This window comes from Falco punctatus (genome assembly GCF_963210335.1).
Source record: "Falco punctatus genome assembly, chromosome: 8".
Taxonomy (NCBI): Eukaryota; Metazoa; Chordata; class Aves; order Falconiformes; family Falconidae; genus Falco; species Falco punctatus.
Genome location: NC_137588.1, coordinates 2,252,241 through 2,275,277, shown reverse-complemented (window position 1 = coordinate 2,275,277; position 23,037 = coordinate 2,252,241). Strand labels below are relative to the sequence as shown.

At 35.2% G+C, this 23,037-nt stretch overlaps 1 protein-coding gene across 1 annotated transcript in view; it reads right to left on the bottom strand.

Moving 5' to 3' along the window:
- DNAH7 (dynein axonemal heavy chain 7) overlaps nt 1-23,037 on the bottom strand; it is a 112,624-nt gene that overhangs the window by 52,007 nt on the left and 37,580 nt on the right. Inside the window, exons 22-37 of the mRNA XM_080399345.1 lie at nt 21,833-22,045; nt 20,861-20,970; nt 20,250-20,418; nt 18,858-18,960; nt 18,625-18,752; nt 17,353-17,565; nt 16,216-16,314; nt 12,803-13,051; nt 9,742-9,891; nt 8,473-8,655; nt 7,447-7,623; nt 7,018-7,149; nt 6,151-6,375; nt 4,498-4,695; nt 2,290-2,445; nt 442-610 (exon numbers count right to left, since the gene is read on the bottom strand). Coding sequence (XP_080255471.1) covers nt 442-610; nt 2,290-2,445; nt 4,498-4,695; nt 6,151-6,375; nt 7,018-7,149; nt 7,447-7,623; nt 8,473-8,655; nt 9,742-9,891; nt 12,803-13,051; nt 16,216-16,314; nt 17,353-17,565; nt 18,625-18,752; nt 18,858-18,960; nt 20,250-20,418; nt 20,861-20,970; nt 21,833-22,045 — 2,674 coding nt within the window. The remainder of the gene's footprint in view (nt 1-441; nt 611-2,289; nt 2,446-4,497; nt 4,696-6,150; nt 6,376-7,017; nt 7,150-7,446; nt 7,624-8,472; nt 8,656-9,741; nt 9,892-12,802; nt 13,052-16,215; nt 16,315-17,352; nt 17,566-18,624; nt 18,753-18,857; nt 18,961-20,249; nt 20,419-20,860; nt 20,971-21,832; nt 22,046-23,037) is intronic.

Sequence of the window (23,037 nt, the reverse complement as noted above, 5' to 3'; positions counted from 1 at the left end):
CAATAGTTTGCACAGTCAATGTGTATGCAGGCTATCAGAAATGTGACAACCTTGGTACATCAGATACTTTACTACTTCTTTTTGGCCAAATAAAGTACAATAAAGAACATCAGTTAGTGCTATTTAGAAAAGCTCTGAAGAAGAATAAAATTGACTGAAGGCCAATGGAGGGTCTCATTAGAGCAAAGGGACTTTGCTAATACTTTGCAGATAAATCCTTGTCTTCCTGAAAAGCAGTACTTCTTCCTGGCAGGCTTGTGTAGTCTCTCTGCTGGTCCTCACCCGCTCTACTACAGCTGCTGTTCACATTTCCTTCAAGGAAAAGGGCTCCTTGAGCCCCATCCCTAGCCATAAAGACCCAAATTGTAAACCTACGCATCAATAAGTATTCAGCCTTTAGAAACATAAAACAGGAAAAAGCATACAAGACACATCTCTTACCTGGTGGTCCCATCGCACACATAATCTGAACATCGACAAGTTTAATCACTGAGCAGTCCTTAAGGTCGTACCAATTCCCGTGATCTAACCACTGCCGTAGTAACTCAACAGGCGGCTGCGCACCATAGACCTCTCGCGCTGGCATATTAACATCATCTACAAATACAACCTGAAAAGACAAACACAAAGGATTTTGCATTTATTTATTTTACTGAATATATGCCACTATTCTGCTTGATCCTCAAAATGCTCCACATCAATTCACTCCCATTAAAATTAATGGGAGTAATACACATAAATACATGTATTTAAAAGCAGACCTAAGCTCTTAATGGACTTGCTGCTGAGTTAAATAAAAGTAACTCTGTCACTCTAAAGCCATTACAAAACACACCTATAGAGGAGAGAAAAAACGATGCTTGCCTTATTATTGCTGAGTGTATTTAATGAAACACAGTAAACTAATACTTGCTATTTAAACCTTACTGTGCTACTTACATGGCTTTCCTTGGAAAAAAGATGGAGTCAAGAAGACCCACAAGAATTTCAAACTTTAGTGAGACTATGGTTCTCTTTTTAAATCTGTTAAAACATTACATCTTTCTTGCCACTGCTGTTCCTAAAGTATAGGCCCCTGCTGATCAGGAAATGTCTTCACACAACAAAGCTAATGCAACTGATTCAAGTTCTAGAAAGAAATTTATGCATTTCATCCTCCTTTCTTCTCATTCTTTAACCAATACAGAGTAGAAATTTGGTCAAAAGAAAAACAGGTTAAATCACAGGCCTTGTATCTTATCTAGCACTGCAATTTGGGAGACATACTGAAATGGTTTGAAGTGCTCTTGACTGATACAGATCAAGACAAAATTTATCCCTAAAAAGTATCTTTACATTTTTAAGACTGGGCTAAAATACATCTTAAAAGAATAGCTTGGAGAGAGGCAGCGGAAGACCATAAAACACTTTAAATGGTATTTCCTTAAGAAACTTCTACCATTACATGTTTTACTCTTGATAATAAGCATTTATTAAATAATATCTAGAAAATAAGAAAAAAAAATAAGACTGCAAATACCACAGGTCTATAGGCATCCTAAAAGTGCCAGTATTAAACCATACACATTATAATTGCATTGTAAACTTAATGATTTTAAAAATTTTCCTTAGAAGCTAAATTCTTCCTTAATCTGGGTTAAAAAAAAAAAAAAAAGATGAAAGAAACTCCTTAGATTTTAATTTTCACTCATTGAACTCTTCCAGACAGAGGAGAAAAGGATTTTCTCATTGGAAAAAAAAAACAGAAAAAAAACCCAGAAAAAGAAGTCTACTCTTAATATCCTTCCTGAGTTTCTGATTACTCAAGAGTTCCATTGATCTTTAACGGTTTGGGTTTGGCAAGCACCAGTGATAAAAGATTCAAATGCCCTTTCACTCTTCCAAAACCATTGAACTACCCAGGTTGGAAGGAACCTCAGAGTTCATCTAGCCCAGCCTCAGGCTCAATGCTGATTTCTCAACAATGCTTTCAAACCAGTAACAAGCTTAGCCATACAGAACTCTTATCTCAAGGATAATATCACAAAATATGGAGGGAGACATATGGCAATGCTGTTCACAGTTATTCAAATCATTTTTTTCTGTTAATTAAAACAGTATACATATTACTGGGAGAAGGGAGAAAGAAAAGGAGAGACATGAGGAACTAAATTAGAAGAACTAGAACTTTGATAGTTTATTTCAAATTGAGCATTCTTTCCTGATTATCACCTGTGAACAGTTGAGAAAATAATGCATTTACATCTTTGTATTTAAACATTTATTTACATACAGAAATATAACAGTTACCATTCTTTTCCCAAGAGGAGGTCCAAAAATTCCTCTTCTCCTTTTGTCCAACTTGGACATAACAATATTCTGAGTCTGAGCTGCTGTAGTTTGTGCTGAGAAGTTAATGAGCAGTGGCCTGTAGACTTCTTTATTCAAATTTTTTAAAAGAAAATTCTGGTAAGATTATGAAGAAGAAGAAGTTAAACTAGAAATATAGATAAATTTTATAACACTTAGCAAATGGCAATCAAGACAGACATTTATGGATCATTTTTATTTCTTTTAAAATGCTACGGTAATTTATCTCTAAAAGAACTCTAATAATATTTCATCAGTAAACCAATATGCTTGAATAATTAAAAAACATATTAAACTTGCCAGAGAAAAATGTATGTCTCCAATAGAGACATTTTCACATTTTGAAATAAATAAATTCTACCTAGTGTACTATATAAATTCAGTATGTTAATATTTTGCACACACAACACTTCATAGTACTAATTAGAGTTGACGCACATTGCCTGTACTAATCCACACCCGCATTTGCAAACGTATCCACCGGTCCAAACATTTATGCCTAGCTTTGAAGAGTTGTCAGGAATATTTCTTTTGGAGAGCACAGCAAGAGTATCTGAAGATAAGCTTTACCATGAAGCTTTTGGCAGTAAATTGTAACGGGAACTACCTTACATCAGCTGCAATTTAATCTCTGGGGGAAATCTGGATCCAAGTCAGCATTTCAAGTATGACTGAAAGGACTCATTTCTTACCCACGACCAAGTAAAATAAAACCACAGGGGAAGACACCCTTCCACCCTTCCAGCAGTTGCTACAGAGCATTACTGCATATAAAGTAATGTCTCTAAAGACTAGTCTAATCTCTGCCAACCACTGCCGAGACCATCACCATACAGTTTTCTCAGAAGAATGTTTGATCTCTGTCCTTGAAGGAAAAATCTGAGCTGCTTCACAAAAATGTACAATGACAGCTTAAGGAAACTATAGAGCAGTGTGACTTAATGGTCCTATTTCTTTTATCCTTTTTATCAGTTCTGAACTCTGAAGAAATATAATTTTCTTATATATCACCCCAGTAATGAACCGGGCAGTAGAAAGTAGTCATATTCTTCATTATCAACAAAGGTTTACTTATGCTTTATTATATTTCTGACATCAATACTCCAGGAACAGTCTCTTATGAACAGATCTTCCAGTCTTAACATTTATTTTCTTCAAAAGTATTTCAGAAAAGTAACTTAAAACCAAACCTAAGTTTAGTCCTTAGTCAGTAACTTCACCATTAATTTTTATCACACAAAAAGAAGGAAAGTAACAGATTCAAGACCATAAAGTCAGATTTATTTTATCTGCTTACATAACTCCCAAGGTTTGCCCCCTCTGCAAAATAATTGCGTGTACCCAGGCTTCATGCTGACTGCACTGGAGCAACCAACAGAAGCAACATCCTCTACAAAACAACATATTGAAGGAAAAAAAGAACAAATAAAAGCACTTTCGTGCTGCTGCTCAGAGGAATGACTTCTTCCTTCTCTCTTCTGAATTACTTTGAGACTCTCATTAGCTAAAAACACAATGGCTTTGCCATATCTCCACTCACATATGCCCTTTTTGCCTCAAAAGTACACTTTCCCACAGATCTAGACGGAACCCAGTGAAAAATGCTGAATTTGGAAATCCTTGTAAGTGAACCTCAAAAGCATGAAGGTTCTACTGGCACAGTTCCATTGCCTGTCAAGGCTCTAATAGTCTCCCAGAAAGATGGATGGTATCAGCATTTAACCCATAGTATCTGTCAGATCTGTCTGAAGAATTAAAATTTATCTAAAAATGTGATCTAGACCATTAGAATAATTTTCTGTATTACCCATATTCTTATCTTAATAGCCCCATGACAAAATTAAAATGAACAAAGCATCACAGGGTGACTGAAGATGAAAAAAGGAAACACTCCATCCCAAAATAAGGACTCAATTATTTCAAAAATGTAGTAAAATCTGCTTTCACTTTCTGCTTTCACAGTCTGACTTGTTCCTTTAGACCGAAAACGTAATATTTGTACACATGGAAAGAATAAGTTGCCCATAATTTTATCTCCTCATATCCAACAATTAATGTCTCATTTTCCTTTTCCAGAAAAGTTATCAATTTGGTCCTCATTTTACCCCTTTCATAACTATGGCTAGTGTCAATATTAAAAGTACTTACAGTAATATAGGCACTTTTCCCAGTTCCTGTTGGTCCCACAAACACTGAAGGTTTCTGATGCACTGTCAACAATTCCATCAATGCCATGTATCGAACAGTATCCAGAGTTGGTACAATTATTTCATTAAACATCATATCTTGAGGTATAGGAGGAGTTGATTTGAGTGTCTCCACCCAGGGCTCCCAAATTCCTGCTCCCTATTTCAATTTATACGAAAGTCATATATTTATTATAAACTGGAAAACACACCATAGAACCAATGGAAATAGAAAAATCTAAATTCTGTGACTTAACAGATGGGGTTATCAACCAATGTTCAGAAGGATTAAAAAATAATTTCATAGTTTGTTTCAGAATGCAATGCTATCAGTTTCAGAGTACTTCAAAACATAATGCCTGTGCATGAAGCAGGCAACTACTGAATGACAAAGGCTTAATTTTACCTTGTGTTACCTGTACACATGCTTACACATATGTAATGGAAAAATACATATATTTATATATACATTATATATAGTATATAAATATGTAATAAAATAGGAAATTGCTGTATAAATTTAATCACTAAACCTAAAAAAGCATCATCAGCCTTTTCACAGGTTCTCATTCATAATAAATACCTCCAAACTACGGGAATTTGAGGGCAGGTTAATTTTCATGCTGAAGCTCCACAGCAAAGCTTTGTCTTTTAGATCCACCTACTACAGGAGCCTTAAAACAAGTCAAAACTCTCCAAGAGTAAATTAATATACAGAGATTTTTAAAATTCCTGAACAGCCTTGAAACAACTGTATGTTCTATCCCAGCCCAAAAACAATCCACCTTGAGATAAAAGTCACATGAAATTCCTAGAGGTTGATCTCCACTGAAGTCTTTCTTAGAGGGGGCATATTCCCACCTCTGAACACAAAAACTCCTTTTCAGGAACATGTTTTTATGGATTATGATGAGAAGACACAAAGCCTTTACTGCTGATTGAAATCTCAGCCACTTTCCTTGGCAAGACGCAAGAATCACGCATGACCTGAAATCTAGACACAAGTAATTCTCACTGTACAGCAACAGGACTTCACAGGAATGACCAACTCAAAACCAAGGTACGTTTATTTTATCTTGGGAGTCTCTGGAGCACACCAGATCCAGTGTCTGAAGTTTTCATCTCCACTGGGAGAGATGCATTATGGATCCACATCTTAATCCCCAAAAAAGAGCAGAGAAGAAGAGGCAGAGAGAGTTATGTAATGTAATGAGAGTATAATAATGAGTAATGAGAGAATTATGGCCTAAAGTATTTCAAGTGCTTCTTCCTCAACCTAAGAAAAAGGCTGAAACCCAAAATAAAATAAACTTGCAAGAAATCAAGAATATTTTTTTTTTAAATAAAAACCAACTAAACACCCCTCCCCCCCCAACTGGTTAAGATTTGCTGCAAACTTGTTCTGCCACAGTAGCAGTTCTGGTAACCAAAACGTCAGGCCATGGTACTGCAAGTCGCAGCCAGCACGCTAGACCATCACCAGCTCGCAAGGAGGGATGTCTGGCTATCCAGTGGTACACGCAGCAGGCAGCAGAACCAAATCTACAGTAACAATACACACCTTGTACCATACATAAATGATTACTTCAAAACGGCAGTTTTTTGCAGTCCTCACCTTTTTGACAAACCGATAATCATAAATTGTTCCTTCTGTTGGAAATGGGACTGTGAAAGCTTTTGAAGGCTGCTGATCAATATTCCTCAACAATCTGTATCGCTCCCTTGTCTCCTTGCTAATTGGTCCATTCAACATTTCTCGCACAACTCCATCAAACTTCAGTCTATCATCTTCTTTACAGCTAGCTCCTACAGACCATATCAGTGAAAACAAAAAAATACCCTAGAGTTGGAAAAAAACAAAATGTAATTTCAGTACCTGCATATTACCAAGTTCTCATTCACTGAAGTCAGAGATACTTGCCACAAATCACAGTGTAATTACATTGGACCAACTTGATTTTATGCATATAGTATGGACCATGCTGCTGGTAAAACAGAACACCATTATGCTTTCAGCATCTGCTCACCTCTGCTGGGCAGCAAAATGCCTGACCTGCTCAGCTCAAAGCCATTCATTTGAGAAAGTTCAAGCAGACTGCTTTTTATTCCAGAACAATTTAGATTATCTTTCTGTTATTCAAAGGCCTATCTTATACAGTGATAGCTATGTCTGTTAACAGCGCTTTCCTTGAATTGTAATTGCTAGATAGCACTGATATATCTAGTAATAACCTCAGATATCAGAAACTGGAGCATCATATACAATTTCAGCCGGTTTGTATAAAATGCATTAAATTTATATGAAGACATCAAACACATCAGACTCAATTATGCATCAGTGATAAAGAATGTAATAGTATTTTCCTTCATGGACATGACAAAATATGTATTCCAATTACAAAATACAGGTTTTATTGCCTGTGAAGTCCATTTCACTAAAGCTTGGTTTGGAATTCCCTGTTCTGTAGGTTAAACTGCCTACCTCAAGCCAAGAGAAAATATCATGGTCATTCATAGCTTTAACTTTGGCTTCATCAGCAAATTCATCCATCATGCAGTCCATCAAATTCATTAATGATCGAATTAAGTTTGTATCTGAAGTAGGAGACAGTTCCTGAGAAGAAAGAAATGCTCCGCTGCAGCTGTGTTTTACTCTGAAAAGAGATTTCTAGATGGGACAGGATTTTTCCCCCTCACTGTGAAGATTAAAAGAGGTGCAGAATAAATGTGTATAAAATACACTCAGAAGCAATTAAAACAATACACTGCTCACAGCTTTCACCTTAACAGCTGTTTCTACAAAGTTATAAATATAAATTAATACGGTCCAAACAAAACAATTTGTTCCTCTGTCACTTGGAAGTGAAACTAATTCATACACTTGGTGTCTCAGAAAAGTTCTTTATCCTACCTTCGTGTATTTCCTAATAAACTCAAGACAGAGTGGAACCATTCTGTCAAACAGGCCTATTATAAATTCTTTATGCACAGAGCTGATTCCTGAATGCATTGTGTTTATCCAAGACATCATTAATGGCCTCCAGCCTAACATATGGGGCTCCATATAGATCATACCACACCTTGAAACCTAAAAATAAAGAAACGAACAGGTGCAACTCATCTTACACAATCTCCAAATTTTTTTTCCTATCTACCAGAACTTAAAATAACATTAAGTGTTACAACATATAGTTCTTAGGATTATTAGAAGCTGGTATAAATGTACAGTGGGGTTCTGTGAGCCCTGAGACAGGGAGGTTTCCAACCCAGCTTTATTCCTTCAGCCAACAGGAGACCTAACGTCAAAGACAGATCTTCCTCTTGAATAGAATTAATTCCCAACAGTAAGGTCTCAATAAAAAAAAATAAATTAATACAGTGCCTTATTAAATATAAACATCACTTAATTTTGAATTGTTTTATATACTTTTTTAAGTAAAAAGTCATTCCCAGTATGACTATACAGATATTTTCTTCTGTTACATTATTATCTGAACCTCTATTCATACTTAAGAGAAAAGTTTGGTATTCCATTAAGTGCCATCAGAAAAAACAGGCGTGATAGATATAGAGAGATGCCAGAAAACCAGTGATTGTTGTTTTTACCAGAATTTGTCTGGGAGATTAAAGATTTGCACATGAATAATTTTATTTTTCTTGTCAGATACTTGCAAGGGTTGGACTCTAAACAGTTACAGGGTCTTCCGTACATGCAATTTACATTACATTTGTATGTTTATGCAATTTGTCACATCATATTGTAAGATTATTAAAAACTTGAACAAGAAAACCAAGCTACAAGGTTCTTAATTTTAAACGTATATCAAATAAATACAAAAAAAATTTCCTATTTTCAGGTAAGTATATTTTTTAGAATTAGAATATATATCACAATAATCAAACACATTTTTAATCAGTCTTTCAGACAGGTACTTACAGTTGCAGGCGAAGCAACTTCTAAATCCATTGGTTCAAAAATAAGGCTCATTTGCTGTGACATTTTGATGATCTCTCCACTCATAAGGCACAACTTTTTATTATCGTCAAGGACAGTATTCATATTCTCAATCCATACTGCATCCACTGGTCCATCAAAAACCAGCCATTTTCTATCTGGAGTCTGGGTTGCATAAAATATTTTAAATCAAATATTGGTAATTTATTTTATTACATTTACTTTAAAGTAAGTATTTTAGATCTAAAGTTATTTTCCACAAAACGACAACTGAAAGCCCTCGGAGCACAGAGTTGTATTCACATGCAGTTTCTGAAATCACAATCTACATTCACAATTTAGTTCTATAACTTTAAAGCATATAAAACAATTAACTATAGAAAGGTTAATATCTTTGACTGGTTTCCTGCAGTAACACTTGCAATACAATACACTGCTCTGGTAAACTGCAACATAGTCCAATATTTTGACTTACCACACAGTGAGATTGTTAATACCAATTACTACTCATCAGTAACACCTACCACACACTTACCATGGAAGTCAACAGAACTAACTAAAGGAATATGGCCTACCTAAATGCAGTATGTCTGGGGGTTTTTAACAATGTAAGCAAATTGTCATAGGTATTCATCACATTTCTTACAGGAAAACACAAAGCAGTTGTGCGGTTCTGCAAATATTATTACAGATGGTGAACTTTGCAGTGATCAACTTCAATATGCTATTAGTTTATTTAAGTTTATAGGGGCAAAGAGTCCCATACTGCAATCACTAGCAAAAAAAGTCAGGTATCTGTCAGACAGATACACCTTTTATTATATGCAGTGAAAATATTTCAGTGGATTTTAATGGAACGTCAGCCATAAGGCGCACTCACTATTTTCTTTCAAAATAAACGTCAAAATGCCCACATACCTAAACAGCAAAGATCTGGGCCACAATCAATACAAAATAAGGAATGACAACATGGTAGAAAGATTAAATATTCATCTATTTATAACATACACACACAAAAAAAGCCCATTTATCTTCACACAAGGAATTCTGAAACACAAAACTTAATTCACCAGGTTCCAGAAAGTACTTTGCACGGCACACACTACAATCAAGCCAAACTGCAGTCTCTGCATTCAAATGATTAAACACATGAATCCTACAATGGCTGTGCAAACAACATGGAATTAGAATTTAAAATTTATAATTTGAAAAGCCATTTCTCAAAATGCTCTAAGCCTGTTGAGCACTTACTGGCGAAGAAGCAAATTCTCTGAAGCTCACTGCTAGTACCCCATCTGACCATTCATGTGACACAGGATCAAACTGTCCATATAGCTGACCCATTGTTATGGATTTGGGATTTAAAACAGTTATCTGAACTTTGTTTTCTTCCATCAGCCCCTGAAGACACAAAAGTAACAGAATCTGTTAACACCAAACATGCAATTTATTATGCCATGTTTTATTTTGAATTTTACAGTTATAATTAAATCTTCATAAAAATTTCATCAGTTTACAGCAGGAAGGACATTACATGTTACACTTGAAAGATGGTTTACAAGTGTCTGAAGACAATTACTGAAAATTTATCATATGTAGTTGGAAAGTTAATTTTAATATGAACAGTGGCTTGATAAATGATTTTTTTTCTTTTGCTTTCTTTCTTTTTCTTTTCTTTTCAATGTTCGTGAACTGGACATTAGGTAGTCAATAAGGAGACCCAAGTTCTACTCTTATACTTGGAGGGATTTCAGCAATCCAAGCCCTTTTTTCTCTCTATGCCGTTTTTCCCATGTTTAAGGAATACATGTAACTGCCTCGGTAAATTTCTGAGATTGATGTTAAAACGACATTACAAAGTTGGTTTGGGTTTTTGATTGGGGTTTGGTTGTTGGGGTTTTTTTTACTTAAACTATGTAAAAATATCTAATTTTGTTTTTTGATTAAAATTAAATCAATTCTTTTCTTCTCTCCACCTGACTACATATTGCACGCTGCACACATCAGAGATGAGGTGGTGGAGAACCACTGTTCCACCGGAATGAAACAAGCAAAGGTGACAAACTGCACTCATTTGAACACCTACTTACTAAAGCCTTAAAATATAGGAATGTCTACCCCTGATTTAAGCAAAAAAACCCCTTTCTTCCAAAAGCAGCCCTCTTGTTTATGAATTTTAACTGAGAAACCAGGAGTTTGACATCATTTCATGCCTGTTCTGCCTGCTTTACTCCCACAGACAGACATAATCTTTCTTTGTTTCCCGTCATGAAATGTAAAATGCAGGCATTGTAATATTTCAAAGAAGAAACAAGTATGTTTATAAAAAAGTATGATTACAACTTTGTTTTCTGATGGTTTGTATTGAATTATAATTCATTCTAACATACTTTTTTATTTCATACAGTGAATATTCACAGGGAAATGTAATACTTAAGGAAAGGGAAAATGGGTAACAACTTCTTGGAAAGAGTTGTAAGCTATCTGAACAGTGAACACATAAGCATGTCAAAAATCAACTTAAACCCTGAGTACAGCAACTTCATCACAGCTGCCCAGCCAAAAAGTGAAAACACTGCTGAAATAACAAAATTTTAGATTTAGAATCTTCAAGATTTGCATGTACAATTTTGTTCTGTATTATTTCTGTTAGCAGCTTCTTACCTCATTCATCACAGATATCTCCTTCTCACCTTAGCCACAATGCCCCCTAATAACAAAATTCACATATAGTCCCAATAGAGCTGCTAGAGCTCCCAGAACTAAACACTGATCAGTTCAGATCAATGAGATTTTCTTCAAAACAGTAAAACACCTCCAGCAAAAGCAATTATTATCATCAAAATGAAATTTTGTTGATTAGTTGGATAACTGTTCTTTTTTCGGGGGGTGGAAGCTCCAATAGCTGTGATGGCCATTAAATTAATCATTAGAGTTGATAGAGAAACTGAGCTAACAGGGAGAAAATAATCAGACAGAAGTTTCTTGTTCTACCATGTAACTTTTTCCTTAACAGACAGAAATGGAAAGGAGTGGACAAGGATTCACTGAATTACAAGGAAATGCAGAAAGTTACATACCGTTTTACTGGAATGACAGGCAGGAACAGAATTTGTCCTACATACCTAAAGCAAAAGCTTCACAATGTAACCTATAACGTGGGAAGCAACTAGGCTTTTAATAAACGACCCTAAGAACAGAGTTCTGTTTGACAGCATCACAGCCCAGCCAGCCTAGTCTTCCTGATATCAGCACAAAAATACAAGGTGCCTGCCTAAAGATCACCATTAAGGAAATGAAACAATTTTGCTAAGGTGGTTGGTTGCATGTTTCCAGTCAGCCAGCCTGAAGAAATTCAGTGTCCTGAACATCCCTTATTGCTTCATGGTTATCATTATTTTACTTTGGCGGTGCCGGGAGTTCACCAAGTAGGCCAGTCACCTCTCAAGCCTCAAATCCCAATCACTTCATTTCAGAAACAGCTACAAAAGTGCCTTGTATTGGGTTTACATTTCATCCTAGCAGATGAGACTGGACTAAATCTAGAGGTTCTCGAATACTAAGGACAATAACTACGGTTAGATTATTCTGCAAAAGCCTCCACAGCCCAAGTGGCAGGATTCCAGAGTTCCCATGTAATATACTGATGGCTTGAATTTGAGCAAGACTTGGTATAGCTGTAGTACTGGACCACTGGAATGTTCCACAGATGATAATTATTACCCACTTCTGTGTCAGGTGAGAAGTTACTTAGCTGAACAGATCTTGGATTTGTTTCAGGCCCAAAATTTGTCTGAAAAATTAAGTTACTGGGGTTTCAAAAATAATCAAAATTTAAGACTATTTATAAACTGAGTTTACATGGATTTATTATATAGCAGAAAATTTCAAAACTTTGTGTAAGTTTATGAAGCAAATCTATTGTTTGGTGTAGTTTGAAATGGCATAATGTCAGTTAAAAGTGTTCAACCGCTCTCCTAAGTTGGAAATCTGGTATAAAGCTTTCACAAGGAACAGTTTATCATAAAATTTCAAGTAGCTAATTCATTCCTTGTCCGATCCAATGAAAGAGTTTAAAGAAAACACCCTGTATAGAAACACATGAAAAGTATGAAATGCATACATCTAAAACTGGGTCAGCCTATCTTACCTAACTTTGGAAGTACAGCTTCTCAATCAAATCCTTTAGCTTTTCCTTACACTTTTAAGTTCCCTAAAGTAAATTCTGTATTCACTATAAATACTGTAATATTTATAAAATTTTTTTGAATATAGTTTTCACCAGAAATATTTTATAAAAATGTTTAGATACCTTCTCGCATATGTCTCCCAGTGCTCCTGCCAGAACTCGATAAGCAGATGTTTTTCCCCCAAAAGGCTCTCCAACTATCATAAAGCCATGACGCACAATCATCATCTCGTATATCTGCAGGATCTTTGTTGTAAAGAACTCGGTCATTTGCAAATTCATAGCATCACAGTTTGTTTTGATGGCTTCCAATAGGTCACTGTAGTCTGGTTTTGGTAGCTTCACACCAGGAAACAAATCAGAAGTAATAGCCTAACCAAACAATAAATTGGAAAGTACACTTACTTTCACAGTAATTTGGTTTGAAACTCATGCAATCAACCCTCTGTTAACACTAGGCAGACTAATACCTATTTTGATTAAAATAAAATAATTGTGAATTTCATGTCACCCTTGTCTGAGCCAAAATGCTGACTTTGTAAATTATTATTGGTATTTATTGTATGTATCTTTTTCCTGTTTACCTGGGCACATAAAGAAACAATTTACTATCTAAGCATACTGTATTATTTCCTAATAAACATTAGCTTTCATTAAACTACTTTATAAAACTTGCAGTTATAAAGTACAGAAAGCATTTACCTTTTTTCCTCAATAACTGAAAAGTAAATAACTGAAATCTACATTGAAAAGCAAAGATCCTGCAGTTTTGCTTACAACAAAACAAGAAAGATAGAGAATAAATTGAAGACGTAACAAGTGAGAAAAAGAATCTCTGGGCTATCATTTCAATGAGGATCTCATTATTTTGAATTTTCCCTGTTATTATTTATGTTGGTTTCCTTCCACTGTGTGCCTTGGTTTCCTTTTAGCACTGCTAGTTTCCACTGCTAACATGTTAATGAACATACCGCATCCTGACCTTAAAGTGTTTGTTTTCTTATAGCATATGAAAATAAACGCTTAACAGTTTGTGGTACCAGGGGCATGTTTTACAATTGACTATGACAAAATCAGGGCTTTTCCAATGAAAATAATAATATTTCCAAAATAGAAATATCAAGCTGTGTTCCGGGTGAGCAGCTTTTCTTATCTGAAACACATTCGATGTAAAATTTCCATTAGTTATTCATCTCCTGCACTCTTTGGTCATGCTCCCTGTTAAAGAATTAAAGACTTATACACTTCTGCTAAAGTATGGTCTTTCTATGCCTACTAGATCTTATAACCAAGATCATTAGAGAAAAAAATTTCTATTAATCATTTCCTTCCTACAAAATGGATGACATAAATATGGGGAAATATAAGAATAACTTATTAAAAGAAACCATTTAGTATCACAGCATAAATTGTACTGCTGGGTGAGAGAGTGTCTTCTTCACAGCAGAGCAGAATCAGTATTATAAACAAACCTATTCATAGGGTCATGTTATATGAAACATATATTTATGATAGGCCCAATGCAATATACTACAGGATAGTATTAAAGGAACATCTTTTTTTAAGCATTAAAAAAAATTAAAAAAAATCAAGATCCAAAAATCTGGATGGACCATAAATAATTTAAAATGAAGTGAAGCAGAGTTTTGAGCAAAACAAGACAGAGAAAGCATGCATCATTCGTATGATTCCATAAAAACACACAAGTGTTATTGTGTATCTCAAGTCAGATGTACCTGACGGCACTGGAAATCTGAACAACAATGGCAAAACCACCGTAACTCAAATAAACGAGGGAAATGTTTGCCATTTCTTTCAAGCATGATATATAAATGGAGGGTAGAAATTTATATTTCTCATAATAAAAATGCAAATAATTCGTAAAATCATATTTAAAATTTTAATTTACATCACTACTGCTGAACTTAAATCTTTTTATAATTCTTTGTGTCTGGTAAGAATTTCAAACAAAGCTACTTTATTCCAGAAGTAACAGAATTAGGCTATTACAATTCCCACATACTCTAGGTCTAACTTACTGCTGACCCTTAAATCTGTCCCCCAACGGGTAACTAATTACTGCAACATCATGGAGTCACGCTCACTTGTTGGTGTCTTCCTTCTAACATGCATCTGTTCTGCACTGACAGAATCATCTAATTCTAGTTATTAGCTTTACATTCCTTAGCCTTTTGCTGATTACAAGTCGATAATGTGATACTTCCCAGTTTCAACTTCTAAAAGTTTTCCTACTTTCGGGATATACCAACAAGCAAAGTATTAGTATGTGCAGGCTATGTCATCTCTAAATCAGCATACATTTATTATTTTAGGCAAGTGAAAAACATATAGTATTACTTAATAAATGTAATTTCTGTACACTGAATTCTTAACATTGCTAATCTTCTTCTTAAAGACTGAAACTCAGACAAACAACTAGTGAAGGCGCTTCAATTTTCCCAGACAACTTCTCTAAATTTATCCCCATTATTTTAAAACTTAGGACAATATGCAACCTCCCTCCATGCTCATGACTTGCTTTCAGGAGCAAGTGTATAATTTAAGCAGAATTTTAATTAGAGTAACAGTGTCCACAGACATATGTCCAGTTTCTAATTCATTACATTTCACATAACTTTGGGCAAGGCAATTATCTTTTCTGTGCCTCAGATTTCTAAGGATTTTTCTTAAAATTCCTAAAGGAAAAAGCTTCCATATTACTTTCATGCCCTCATGGATGCTTTCTTATAGAAATTATCTTTTTTTTTTTTTTCCATTACAAAATTACACAAAAGTATTAAGCACCTTATACATGAAGGACAGTGTCTTCACAGTCTCCAGACATCTATATACACCAACCCAGACCCTTTCTTCTTTTCCTAACAGGACACAGAAAGCTCACAGCTACCAAAGAAGATGGCAAACTCTTCCTAATGGAGTTCACAGCTCCCATTTGCGTTAGGCATGTCTGCTTCAATCAGTGGTATATTTTAAACTGACTATCCTGCAGTAACAGATTAGAAATCCAATCCAAAAGGCACATATTACGACACTGACACGGACTGGCTGTGTTAGTGCATCCTGTACATCAGGGGAGCTAGTTACACAGCATTTTTCTCCATGCCAAGTTCAACTCAGGTCAAGACTGAATGCAACCCGCTTAGTTTGTTTACTGTTTTGCACATTATAAATGAAAATCCAAATCTTCTCTTATAAAGAGGAGAACTATTAGTACCTACCTATTTCATAAGAATACTTACCAGATACTCTGAAATCCTGGATACACGATATATAAATACAGTACATTACCATTTCAAGCAGCAGACTTGGCAGAAACTTCCATTGGTCTAAACTACCAAAACCCAAATACTCACTGTATTTGCTAGGAAGGCATAGTTAGACTAAGTTTTAAAATAATTAGAAGCTAGATTTAAAAAGTCTTTCGTCCACCCATGATAAACTTGTTATATAATATTTTTATCAACTCCTATTCTTAGCAAGCTCTTTACATTACTAAAAGTTTGTACGTTTTCTACCTCAAAAAGCGGTAAATCATGAGACAAGAATTTAGGCAGGTTGACATCTTTAATGGACCTAAGGAGCAAAATTTCTTCATCTTCCGAAGGATATTTCAGCTAAAAAAATAAAGCAAAATAGTGTTAGTTCATGTTTATAGTTTCTAAAATCAGATGTTCAGTTTGCCTCTTTTACTGAACATCTCCTGATGTGCATCTATGCAATTATTTTGGCAGGTTCAGGTCCACTGATGATAACACATGTTCTGCAGCAGGTTTCCACGGTCAGGCCAATTTCGCTTTAGTTTATGCCCAGTGATGGCCGTTACTATAAATCTGGTGTAATATTTTCTCCAAAACCATTGACTTTTTGCTCTCTAGGATTATCCTTCTTATGAAGAGAAATACATTTCCCCTACTTTGATGTAAAACTACTGCTTTCAGCAAAGTGGAAATTCTAAAAGCTTGCATACAGAGCTCTCTCAGGCTATAAAAAAACTCAAAATAAAAAAAAGTGCTTCTTTTGCCGCAATACATATTTCAGTCACTGATTTTGAGTTTTGTAGAGTTTTTTGTAATAGGAGGATTGTAGGTTGGAAAAAAAAAACTGGAAGAGAATTTATATTAGTCTGCTTAAATAAAAATAACTGAATTAATAAAACAACAGTTTAGTTTCCTAGCAAAATGTATGCATTCATCCACAATGCAAGTCAAAACAGAAGGCTACAGCCTTTTCCTTAAAAACAGAAAAGTGATGAAAGTCACATGGGGCAGATACTAGCTAGCGTGTTACTGGGAAGTGTTCACATACTATGACAAAGGCATCTGAACCTGATACGAAAGGCAGAGCAAAACAGTGGCCAACATGCCAACCAACTCAGTAAATCCACATTTAACTAGAACTCTTGAAAGATAATCAGCACCCTTAAAAGGCATGTCGTTCAGTGACAGGTGGTGTGGGGAATGGCCTGGTAGCTCTGCCTCTTCCTGCCTTTCCTCAGCTTATGCCCCAACACACGCCCTTTGCATTTCCACAGGTACCACAGGACGAACTTTTAAACAGCTACTTGCCATCAGGTAGAATAGCGTACCTCCTGTTAGGAGAGAAACACGTTAGTAAGTTATTGGATGACAAAGAAAATTCAAAAAAACATTTACCTTCAGGTTGCCAGCCGCAGTAAGTACTGACTTCACAGCTCTCATTCCATAATCGTAATGGTGCTGAGAAGACAACTGTTCAGAACACAGACGATACGTAGCTACAATTTTTACAGACAGAGGTCGAGCAGCGACAAACCCACAAGAATACAGAACGATCTCTGCAATCATGGCATAATCTGGAACCATCATAGCTACTGTTCTAAAGAGAGCCTATTAAACATATACATGAAAAATGACATCAGAAAAAATTATACCACGTTATTATGTATGACTTTTCCCTACAATTACATAAAATACTATTTGTCGTTATTTCATTAATACACTGACAGCTAATTAAATTAACTGTCACAATTATGACTACAATATATTTAATAGCTTCCCATATATGCTTAGAAATAGACTTTTCATTGTGCCAATTCATGGCTGTAGGTTATCTTCACTCAAGATTAACAATCAAAACGCGTAAACCACCACAAGCTCTAGAACAAACAGGGGAGCGCTACAGTGCCATAAGTAAGTTGATGCTGTCAGACTCCTATTAGCATTGTTCTACCAAACATGCATCAGAATACTTTCAAACAGAAAAAAATTTCGCTCCTTTTCATATTCTACCAGGAAATTTTTAAAATTACCCTCTTTCATTTACATAAGTAATATTTTTGAATCTTGTATTCATACTATGTGTGAGTAAACTTCCCAGACAGCTCTGAGAAGTATTTCAAAGACTGTACTTTTCTACGTTTTCATTAGTTTATCGAGGTATTTGCTCAGACTTCCTTTTCCCTCTACGGACACAGGACAAACACTTCTAAAGGGCTTTACATTAAAAACACAAGTCCCTTCAGATAAAACCAAAAGATCAGAAAACACAGAAGTCAGTAAACCCCCACATTTTTATTCAATATTAAGCTATTATTTGCTGCTTGTACACTATAAAGCATTCCTTTTAATTTTTGAACTTTCAGGTGCTTAGCCAAAGAACACAAAAAGGTGGGTTTTTTTAAACTTTCTATTTTTATCCTAAGAATTAGAACTTGAATCAAGCAACCACTCCCTAACGTTTTCAAAATTAGTTTATTCCTATTTTTCAGTCTGATCATCCTTCTTAATTTCTTTTTCCTCTGAGAGATGTATTTTACACTAATGTAATCAAAAACTGAAGGTAATTGATATTAAATATTCTTAATTTCTATACACGATAAGAAGTTGTTTCTTTTTTACTTTCTGTATTAGCTATTAGAAGTAATAAAATTACAAGTGTTACAGTACCTTAAGATTATCAGGAAGCTCTGAACGCCCAGCGTAACCAGGATTCATGGTAATAAAGACAGCACATGTAGGGTTCAGTTTCAGTTCAGTTCCTTCAAATGCTATTAAATCAGATCCCGAATTAATGCCTATGGAGAAAAAAAAAAAAACTAATGTCATTGCTGGGCAGGTTTTGTTACATCTTTATTCTTTGTCATATGTAAGTGAAAGGCATGATAAAAATAAGAGATTACCTCTTTGGATAGTAAAAATCTGCTGAGCAACCACAGAGAGTACTTCCAAATCAATCCTATTGAATTCGTCAAAGCATGCCCATGCCCCACAAGATAATAAACCCTAGAAGAGACAGATGTATGACTAATAAATAGGTAAGTACTTATTCTGGACATGCACATCAAAACAATTCTTTAATAAGAAAAAGGTTTAATGGCAAAGAAAGGACTTATATCCATGATCCAGAGCACTAACTTCTAAACAAAATCACTCCAGACAGAATTTGCTTTAAAAAGAATTACAGAAATTTAAAAACTAACTTTGCTTGTAAAAAAAACCCAAACCAACCAAATCAAACAATTAAGACAAAAAAACTGTTCAAACTAGTCCAAAATCCTAATTCTTCTGTCATATGCAAGGTGTCTATCAAATTTTGCATGTTTTACCTTTATAGCCAGTATTGTACAACTGGATAAGGGGGAAGACTTCAGCACTAAACAAGTCTCCAAAAAACCTACTCTTCTTTTAATTCTATGCTAACAGAGTTCACAGTGACAAAAGGCCAAGTAAAGACTTCTGCACAGCTAAAATTAACTATTTTGGTTATGGCATCTTACAGCATACCACATTACCTAAGTGCAACTAAAGAGTAATTCTCTTTTCCTACAGTTCTGGTTAATCCACAGGTCTTTGCTGAGATATGCTCCCAAAATGCTACTGTACCATCTCTGCAGCACTGGCATCTCATACTCTGCTAAGAGTAAATCTAAAATTCCCACATAAACACAGAATTTGTCTTTCATCATTTAAATAAAAATTCTTAATTCAGTGTATTTTGGTGAACTTCTATCATTTTTAATTTTGAAGGCGAATCCCATCATTACAGTGGCGCCACTGACTCGGAACGGAAGAACAACACCAGGGAGGAAAGCATACTCGCTCTCTTTTTGTATCGTTCTAGGTTAAACCAGGACACTGGGCTGTAAGACACAGATGTCCATTCAGAATAGATTTTGGTAATACAGAGCTGTCTACTCAGGCTAATATCAAAATGAATATGCTTGTTCTGTATAATATAATGACACCACCTTATTTAGAGTTTAGAATAAACCTCAAGTCCTCTAAAATTTGCAATCAGCTATTAAAAATGCACTCACTGAAATGGCATCTATGATGCCTATTGAAAGCTAGTGAAATCATTATGGTGTATTTAATTTTCAAAGCACATAAAAACCATTTTGATATCTCAGTTGATTCTTACAGTAAGTCCTATCTGTACAACACTAGCATTACACCGCAGCCCAAAAGCAGAAAACAATTACATTTACAATACCTTAAGGCCACTTCCAATGTCAAAATAATCAAAGGGCTTTTATGTAATTTAAAATATAACCCTCGAGTTTTATCCACACCTTAAAAAATTTTCCTAATTCAAGGTAATCCAATCCATCTGAACAATTGAAAACCACACACTGTTTAGCTACAGCCTTTGCTAAATCTTTTGTAGTTTCTGTTTTTCCAGTTCCAGCAGGACCTTCAGGGGCACCTCCAAGATGTAGGTGTAGTGCACCAAACAGGGTTCTGGAAATAAAGCAACAGAAAAAAAACCCCACAACAGATCACACAAATTTTTATGCTATTTTTCCAGCTGCTCTAGCTTTTATCAGAAACATTTTTCTGTGATGGTGCAGTTTACTAGCTTCTGGGCAGCTATAGTTTAAAAATATGTAGTAATGTACTATAAGTTCACAACAGAGAACTACTTTCCACTTCCTAAACCTAAATCCTCTTGCAATTTATCACTAATTATAGTGTCACAAAAGATTAATTTTATCACAAATTTAAATTAAAATATTCATACAGGACCAATTCTGTTCCACCAAAAGAAATGTGTCCTATTCTAATTATGCCTATTAGAACACAAAAATACAATTCTGGAGCCATCTGTTCTCAGGACTAATTAAAATACCTCAACTAAATAAATACTTGCTAATACAGTACATTCAGTAACTTGCAGTCTTACCTGTAGCATCTGTCTGTTAGTGGAGTAATAACCAACCTAGGGGTATTGCCGAGATATTCATATCCATACCTCAGTCCAGCATTGATCATCTTAGTTTGTAGATGCCCCTCCTAAGAAATGAGACATTAATTTTATAGATTAAACAATAATTTCAACGCCCCCACACACCCCCACAACTCAACACAATACCTCAAGTTCCCTAATAGGCCCGATGCTATTAGAAACCACTACAAGGCAGGCTACTGACTGCTCTGAGACCCAAGTTTCAATGTGACTCAAAAAAAAGTTTGCCAACTACAGTATCAAACAAAAAGACCATTTTTTTACATTAACTGTTATCTAAAAAAGGGTGCTATTAACCATATTGCAGAGTAAAAGTGTCTTGTGTAGCTACTTAGAACATTAAGGGACTTTCTAAAAGATCAACAGAACTAATCATGACTCATAGCCCATTATGGTCAATGTGATGGTTCTGATATGGTAATGTATGATCTCTACATACACGGTTTTTTTGTTCACATACAATGTCTTGCCCTGATGAATGTAAAATATTGTATCCTACCACTATACAGTATAAGCACTGTTATTTTTCCAATAAATGTTATGCAAAAATAAAATAATTCTGACAGTAAGTCATTTAAAAACCTCTAACTGCAAATTGTCATCCCTACAGCATTTGCTATCCTGCAGAATCAGAAAACCCAAATACAGTTTCTGAGTGAACAAATTTTATCTGTAACCTCCCCTGCAGATTCAGCAAATGTACTGAGACTCTGCAGCGATGATTAAAACTGCTTGCATCTGGCTACTGGCCATTCCAGTTAGTAATCCATAAAATGGTTTGTTATAGGTATTCTTTTATCAGCAGATATTCCCATAGTACATAACGATTCACTGTGTGAGCAAGCAAGCAGAAACTGAACAACTGTGAACAGGAATTACCTGCTAACAGTATTGACAGGTATCACTTACCTCCCAGTAGTACCTAAGCTGACTTAACCATTCAAAGTCACTCTCATCTTTGACTTTCTTGCTCACTAGAGATGCAAGAACATCCCGAGCATGAACATCAAGCACAACAAGCGCTCCTAGAGTCACTCGATTCTGCTTAGACAGCTTTCCTCGCACCAAGGTGACAATGTCCTCAATCTGTCTTTTATTCTGTTCCAGAAGATCCTCTAGTGCCTGCAAAAATGTTTAGAAGTTGCATGTCTTGTCTAAGGCATGATTATTTTTTCTTATATTACTTTCATTTCTCTATATTAAAAAGTTCTTTCTCACTATAAGTAGTACAATGTCCTTCATTTACTGGTAGTTCAATAGTGGTTTGGGTCTGGCTTTTTTTGTACTCTACAGAATCATATGTAAAACATCAATGATACATATCTGGAAATAAAACAGCATACACTATTTTTTTCCTGGAACACAGGAAATAGTCATTATCTTTTTATACATTTCACATTAAGTAAAGGAAAATGCCACACATTTTAAAGATCTACTTAAATGTATACAATATACTTTCTGCGGCTAAGGGACACTGTCTCACTAGAAAAACACCCTTATGTCCCACAATAGAAACACCACCACACCTATAATTCATAAAGTTAACAAAAAAAAAATGCATTTTTCTACAACTTTTCAGTTTGCTGACTTCTGGTCATAGTCTGTGTTCAGATAGCTTAATGATTTCTTTTGCGCTGTAATTGGTTACTTCATGCTAGTAAGTCGATGATAAACAGGAAAGCCCCAATGAAGGAAAGCACCCATATCGTGACAGTACTTAGATGTGATGAAGTGCCTTATTGAATTGAAATTAACAAGTGGGAATTAACTTTAGTAATACGTTCGCACCAAAGCATGTTTCTATAGAAGACGGCTTCTATTTGCAGAAAAACTTATCCAACCTGGTTTAGATTTTTCTCCCTGCTAGCCTGCTGCTCCTCTCCAACACACTGGCACTGGTAACCCTCAACAGATTATGATCATTTTGAGATCTCTCGCCTCAGCTATCTATTTTTCAAACATTCAGTTTAAATAATCACCTGCTTAGTATGACTTCTTTTTACTTATGTGAATAAAGCTGTAAACACAGAGTTCAAAAGCAGTACAACTTCTACAGTGTTGCATTACAGGTTGTAACCAAGACAAAATCTGAAATAATCTTGTTCAAGTCGGGG